The sequence below is a fragment of the Lycium ferocissimum genome, chromosome 2, assembly GCF_029784015.1.
Source record: "Lycium ferocissimum isolate CSIRO_LF1 chromosome 2, AGI_CSIRO_Lferr_CH_V1, whole genome shotgun sequence".
Taxonomy (NCBI): Eukaryota; Viridiplantae; Streptophyta; class Magnoliopsida; order Solanales; family Solanaceae; genus Lycium; species Lycium ferocissimum.
This window is the reverse complement of record NC_081343.1, coordinates 63,687,261-63,694,739: the sequence shown is the minus strand read 5'-3', so window position 1 is coordinate 63,694,739 and position 7,479 is coordinate 63,687,261. Positions and strand designations below refer to the sequence as shown.

The window sequence follows — 7,479 nt, the reverse complement described above, 5'->3', positions numbered from 1 at the left end:
TATACATGTGATGCTGGGTGAAAACTCTGGGGAAAACTGATCGTTATTTTCAGCTCTAATGTCTAGCTACCAAAACTTAACCAACTTAGGCAGACAACTTGTTCACTTTTTGAGATGTTATCTAAAGGAATAAAAGGACTATAATTAGCACTTTAGGTTTGAGAATTCGAGCCTAAGAAGATTTTGGTGTTGGTTGTTGACCCGCTGGCTGGTCACTATTCATTTCATTTGTTAGCTGGATAGTTTTGAAATGTATTTCGAGTCAATATTTCAAGGTTCATTGCATTTAAGAGGGGTAAAAGGAAATGATATTTACATGAAATTTTCTCAGCTGTTGAAACTTTAGTCGCATAAGAAGTGGCTTAAGCTCGATCTGAAATCTGCATATATTGTTGTTTTATATTGAAAAGTTAATATATACCACCACTTCACTACGTATTTTATCACCATATGAGAACATCTTACTTTCCTGTTTTTTCAGTTTGGTTTGGTGTTTCTTGTCGTTTTTGTTAAGAGTTGTTGATAAGTAATTTTCATGATGATTTGACTTATGAAGACGAAACAAATCAAAAATCAAAAACCTGAATGTGGAAACATTACACATAAACAAGAAAATTACAATAGGGATATATATTTCCAATGAAGTAATTTTACTGTATGATACATTACTAGTATAGTAGAATTTTTAATGTGAAGATGCTCACATAACTAAATTAGAAGTTTAGAACTTCTTGGAACAAGCGCGACACTCTTGCTCTCTTTTTTATTACTATATCATATATTTTAAAATGGGACATTAAGTTATGTGAACACTCTCGCATAGCTACCTTTACATAATGTAGGAAATATTTACTTTAATAAATATCATCTCACAAACCAAATAAGGGGGTCGTAGCAAAATAAACCAAACAAAATATGTGAAGGAAAACCCCAAACTATCTTTCTTCTCCAAGATTATCTGATTGTTCAGATACATTACAAATTTTACGTTTTCTTCAGAGAAAAGGCTATTCTTGGGTCATCAGCCTTCCCGTAACCATTCGGACATGCTTAGCAATATCTTTTAGTGTCATACAGAAACTGTCATCCATCTGCAATGAATTAAAAATAGATTATGTATAATGACTTCTTATTAATTACTACTACATATGCTGTTTATAATTGTTGCTATTTTTTTTAATCATATTACTGATTGATGTATATTTATAATTTAATTCTAATTACTTTATAATAGTTTTACTGTGCAAATATCTTATAAAGTGTCAGTGCATTAAACTTAAACTCATTAGAAATTAGATTTAAGTTATATATGCTAACAATATAGAGAAATAATATACAATCGATGTTGGTTAAAATTCTGGCCGTAAATTTGAAATATTTTACCTGAGCGACAATAGTGACATCAATGGCATATTTTCCAAAAGGCATCATACAGCTTTGAACAATGGTAAGATGAAGCTTCTCTATTTCGTTATGGATATTCAGCACGAAAGCATTGCGCCTCTCACAGGTTATTCTGATCAATACATCATTATCTGAGAATCTTACTTCAATGTCTGCCGGTAAATCGCCACCGGAGGAACCATGATTGTTTTCTTCAGATGAAGAGTACTCATCTTCTTCCACTTTCAGCTGAGCTTTATTCACAAACATAACTGATTCCTGCTGGGACATACTCTTTTTCTGTTCTTCCAGTAGTTGTACCTTTTCTTTAAGCTCTTTCACATGTTTGATTGCTTGCTCAAGAATTGAAGCTTTGTCCACCTACCAATATTGTTTACAAATCTATTGTTAATTTTTTAGTCTCCTTTTTCAAATTCTTCCTTTTCTTTTCGTTCCTTTTAATTACTCTAGTTTAGTGTTTAAGTTCTATGTATTGAAGGCGTAAGTAATTTTTATTCAATCAGATCGATTATAAGATGTTTATAGGTAAATCTCTATTATAAATACTATCTTCAATAACTTCGTAAAAATGATACTTAATTAACATGCTATCACAATTTAAGCTACATTAATGGTATAAAAAAATCGTCATAACAACGAGAGTGCATTTATTACAACCTTAATATTATTATTGGATTTAAATCATATTCACCGGTAATATAAAATTTCCTTACACGAACATCGTAGTTTAACCTATTGGAGTAGATTAATTGATTACCAATTTTTATCAAGTTAACAAGCCATGTGATTGTGTACTTACAAGTGATAGGAGTACATGATTATTTTAACAACATAAATGCATAGAACTTAAACAATTTTATAATAGTTATACAAAAACAATAGAATAATTACTAATGTACTGATTAGCAACCTAATCAATCAACATTATGAAGTAACTTAATTACTCCTAGCAGCTGCCAGCAACTAATTTTTATGTGAATAAAATCGAATTTGAGGAGAAAAATGATTTACCTTTTTAAGACCTGGAAGAATGGTTGAAAGTGCCACGAACCTCTGGCTGAGTTTTTCTCGGCGTTTCCTCTCAGCAATAATGTGTTCTTGATCTACTGAAGGAATTTTTTTCCTGGCTGTACTGCTATGCTTCTGATCATAGCAAGTATTAGAATTGAGATAGGGAAAAAAATTCTGTTCTGAAGAATCACACAAGTACATCTCATCCTCAGCTTCTATTTTACAGCCTTGATGACTAGGAAATGAATCCATATTATTATTAAAAGAAAGAAAACGAGGTGAAGATGAAGAATTGATGTAATTGTTCAATTTGGGCTGATGATCAATTGCAGGTCTCTTGGAACCAATTGGATAATTTTCCAAAGGTGTGATGATTGAAAAATCAATCTTTGAGACTTTACTTTTGCTAGTTTCTTGATGGAAATAAGAACGAGAATTAGCATGAGTACTGTCTGGAGATAGAGATAGTTCTCTAGTTTCTCGATCTTCAGAAATTGTGGATTTTTGAGCGGTGAAATCGTCGATGGACTTGTTTCCATTCGAGTAATAGGCGCTTTCTCCCTGCAAATTGTAAAAACAAATTAAGATATCTCGTATAATATGATCGAAAAATTAATATGTCTGTCTAATACGCATACCATTCTTGAAAACCATCTTAGCGGTGAATTGTCCATCAATTGGTGCAGTTGATGATTTGAAACTTGGGACAATGTATTAGTCGCGATGCTAGTGTATTATATTTGCACCTTATTAGGAGTAGGAGGAGAATCTTTGATTGACAAGAAGTTATAGGGGTACTTGTCTTCAACAAAAGTGAAAAGGTAGTTACACTTTTATATTGAATATATTATATTCCACGAGTGAAATGTATTAATTTTTCATGTTGAAGTGAGCATTTTCAGCTCTTGTTTAGCACCAGGCAGGCCCGTGATAGTTTCCTAATTGCATAAACTAAAGCAAAATCAACTTTAGATAATATGACAAATCGCTAAAATCATAATGAAAGTTTCGGTTGTACGATTTTTTCATTTTTTTCTCTTGAATATTTTATGCAACAGACGGTGCTAAACTTATTAAATTTTTAGCCATCCTTATGTATCAATAATTTTTAAAATTGACTAGCCAATATGGCATAATAAAATAATGTTTCAGTAGCTGTAGATTCCGTGAATAATTTTCCTACTCTATAAACTAGTTGACCGGTCCACAGTCCACACGGGCCACATGCTGACTATATTATCGACTAGTCGTACACATCGAGAAAATTATGTGGCATATTTTCACCAACTGAGACTAATCCATAAGCTCCGTTTGGCCATTTGAAAACAAATCTTCAAATTCTCAAATTCTGGTTCAAATCTGTTTTTGGATCAAAATTTATGTTTTGGCCTTTTCAAAACTTTTAAAAACTACCCCAATTTTTTGTATTTTATTAAAAAAAAAAAAAAAAAAAAACTAATTTTATCTACCATGTTCCTCGATTAAAGTCGTATCTATCATATTTTCACAATTAAAGCAATTTCTTGGGCCCAAGACTTTTGTAACACAAAAATAAATTTTTGGAACAAAAATAACCCATTAAAAAAAAAAAAAAAAAATAGCCTTTATTTTGTAGTTTTACACTTAACTTCTTTTACGCGTAAAAGCCTTGAAATAAAACGACCCCTCCCTTCTTCCCCATCACTGGTCCCCCAATTCAAAAAAAAAAAAAAAAAAAAAAAAAATCAGCCATTAAAGGTCGCTTTCCGAGGTTTGCGATCAAAAACATCGTTTTCTTGTTGATTTCCGACCCAAAAGTCAATATTTTTGGTATATTTCTTACAAAACTTGCTTCGCAATAAAGCGTATAATCTAATTCAAAAACTCAAAATCAAAGCTTCAATCTAGGTATTTTACTACGATTTTTCTATTACATTATTAACCTAAGCATTACTATTGTGTATATTTGTGGATATGGACAAAAAAAAACCTTTTACACACTTTTTTTGTGAGCAAAAGGGCTGTTTCTGCCCGTTTTTTCATTTTTTTTTTTGTGCGCAAAAGGGCTGTTTCTGCCCCTTTTTTCATTTTTTTTAATTTTTTTTATTTGTTTATTTGTTGTTAATTTATTAATTTTTTATTTAGTATTTGTTAATTGTTAGATTAGTTATTTCAATTGTTAGACTAGCTAATTATTTATTTAGTTTTTATTAAGCCAATTGTCTATTTGTTAATAATTTGTTAATTATTTGATTAGTTAGTTAATTGTTTATTTATTAATTATATGCTAATAATTTTTTAATTATTTGATTAGTTAGTTAATTGTTTATTTATTAATTATATGCTAATTGTTAATTTTTTGATTTGTTAATTATTAATTTTTATATCTTTAATTGTTAATTTATTTATTTATTAATTAGAAATTGAAAATCCTTAGTTTAGGATTCAATCCTTTGTATAATTTCTCGGTAGAACGATTACATAACTAATACTACGTATTAGAGATTAATTAAAAAAATAATGATTAATTTAAAATGCGTAAAAAATATACCACTTTAATCCTTACTTCATGTATTAATGGTTAATTTAAAATGCCTAAAATAGATAGGACACCTCGAGCCGGCCCTTCGACAATGCGCGGTACTTTATCTACAACATGAGCATAGGTCCCGGTATGTATGGGACCGGTATCCTCTAAAGAGTGGTCTGTACCCGTTCGGGGGAGTCAGCATGGGATATTCTAGAGGTTATTCCCCCACATCCTCGTGTCATAGATATACTACCGATGCATCGAGGTTGGTCGGCTTGTGCACGATAGGGCTCTAGTGACAGCCATGATTGAGCGCTGGCGACCGGAGACCCGTACATTTCATCTCCGCACTGGCGAGGCTACCATCACCCTGCAGGATGTCGAGGTGATTTTTGGTCTACATATTGATGGACAGGCATTGTATAGAGTGGAGCCTCCACATCTGTCGTATCCCCAGGAGTTGACTAGGCTCACTGGTTTCGTGCCACATCAGAGGGATATGCGTGGACGGAGTTGATTGTTGCAATCCTCCCTCCATGCTCACATGCGCCTCGTACATCTGCAGCATCCGATTGGCGAGGTGACGCCTCAGGTTGATGTTAACCGACGTGCTCGCTTATATCTTCTCATCATATTCAGGAGCATCATGTTCCCGAACACGTCGGGTATATATGAGCATGAGGTATCCGCTCTTTATTGAGGATCTAAATGCGGGATGTTACGGTTGGGCGCCGGCTCCCGGCTTACATGTACGGAAGATTTAATCGAGCCTCATGGGCGAGAGGCTTGACGCATTTAGCCCTCTTCTTCGTGTATATATATTTAAGTGTGTGTAATAAAACACTAAATATATTTTTTAACCGATAAATAATTTTTTTGATGAATATGACGGATATGGGTGTGGACTAGGTTGAGACCTTTTCAGCCCATAGCTGCTCATCCTCCCGATGACTATGTTGCTAATGATATGCCATGCGCGCGGAGATGGTCGTGAGGCCGTACCAGAGGTGTAGAGACGCACCATGTCATTCTCCAGTTTAGGGATCAGTTAGACCGCATGACGGCGCCGAGGTAAGTTTTTTTTTTTATTTAACATTAGTTTGTTATTTTTGTTAGTCTTTTCGTTAACTAGTTGAATTCTTTTTATAGGCTTTCATATGGATGCCGTATGATCGAGATTTTGGGTGTAGGCGTTTTTTGGGGTGGTGAGCACACGGATGGCACGGTGTCCATTGATCCATATGGACATCGTTGCGCATCACGCACCCAACCGCATGTTACGGCGGTTTGATCATGTACAGAACATACCCGCGGCTACACGTTGGGAGCACACCCACTATACCAGGAACGAGCGTTCGATCGACAATGCGGCATGACGGGCGCGTATGCACCAGGAAGTCGATGCATGGAACGCGAGGATGACGACTCTAGCGGTGGTCGGACATGACACTTCGATCCATGAGTACATGACGTGGTACATGCATATCATTTCGAGAACCTCGACGCCTAGTCGACGGCCAAGGATATGCATCACTCTCAGGAGCGTATGAGGCGCTGGTAAGTTTTATTAGTCTTAAACTTAATCCATCGTCTTATTATGTATTACTTTACGAATTTATTCAATTCTTAAAATTTGCAAATATATGCAGCTACGGATGACTCTGATGATACGCCATGAGAGCATTCCCCTACGAGTCCACCGACCCCCGGATAGCGGCATATGCGGCACGGATAGTTCGGCCACCGGGAAATCGATATAACACGAGCACAAGAGTGGAATCGTGTCGATGAGGATGTTTGAAGTAGGCCGGTCGGCCGATAGAGGTGGTCGGGCTGGCAGAGGTCTAGTAGATAAGCCTGACGATATAGCTTGTCACGTTCCGTCGGCTACAGATATCCCGTCGACTTCTTCTTCCGGCCGTCGACTTCACAAAGACACGGATATACGCGTAGATGTTCCCACATTATGATCTTTGGTCATCATTTCCACGGTGCCGATTAGTGATCTACATATGGGAGACGGAGATAAGGACATAAACTTGGATATTATTTTCGATGACTACTTTCTTCGTTCTACAGCCAGGCCTACGGCACCATCTGCATCTCCGACTCCGCGGGCCGCTAAGGAGCCCTCTCACATGCCATCTCAGGAGCCCATCGACACACAGGTTTGTTTTTTTACAATAAAATAATGTATTAATTAATTATTTTATTAATCTAAACTAAATTATTTACATGTATTATAGGTTCATTCTTCTGCGCCTGTGGACCCGTCTCCTCTTGTTCAGATTGACCCGTCTCCACCTCCAGCTACAGCTCGGGTAGCGCTCAGGAGACCGTTGAGGAGCCAGCTAAGGAGCCCTCCGATGTACCATCTCGTGAGGCCATTTGTGTTTGTTTTTTTACAAAGAAATAATTTATTAAATAATTGTTTATATGTTATTTCATGTTTAGTTTATAAAACATTAAATTGTTTATATGTTATTTAGTTCATTCATTCTCGCTCCCGTGGTCCGGTCTCCTTCGATTGAGTCATCTCCCGAGGCATCTAATGA

General features: G+C 35.6%; 1 protein-coding gene across 1 annotated transcript; it reads right to left on the bottom strand.

Annotated features, from left to right (window-relative positions):
• Window positions 1–801: 801 nt before the first annotated feature.
• On the bottom strand, window positions 802–3,229 carry LOC132048305 (transcription factor bHLH18-like). Its single transcript, XM_059439212.1, has 4 exons — window positions 3,054–3,229; window positions 2,416–2,976; window positions 1,384–1,764; window positions 802–1,091 (listed from the first exon to the last, which is right to left on the bottom strand). Exons 1-4 carry the CDS (start codon window positions 3,087–3,089, stop codon window positions 1,008–1,010), a joined length of 1,062 nt encoding a protein of 353 aa, XP_059295195.1. The 5' UTR covers window positions 3,090–3,229; the 3' UTR covers window positions 802–1,007.
• Window positions 3,230–7,479: the final 4,250 nt, after the last annotated feature.

Excerpts from the sequence above, each read along its gene's own strand:
- LOC132048305 (XM_059439212.1), bottom strand. The coding sequence starts at position 3,089 with ATGGACAATTCACCGCTAAGATGGTTTTCAAGAATG. Across the intron at positions 1,765-2,415 it reads TTCTTCCAGGTCTTAAAAAG|GTGGACAAAGCTTCAATTCT; the intron begins GTAAATCATTTT and ends CAATATTGGTAG. Across the intron at positions 1,092-1,383 it reads ATGTCACTATTGTCGCTCAG|ATGGATGACAGTTTCTGTAT; the intron begins GTAAAATATTTC and ends AATTCATTGCAG.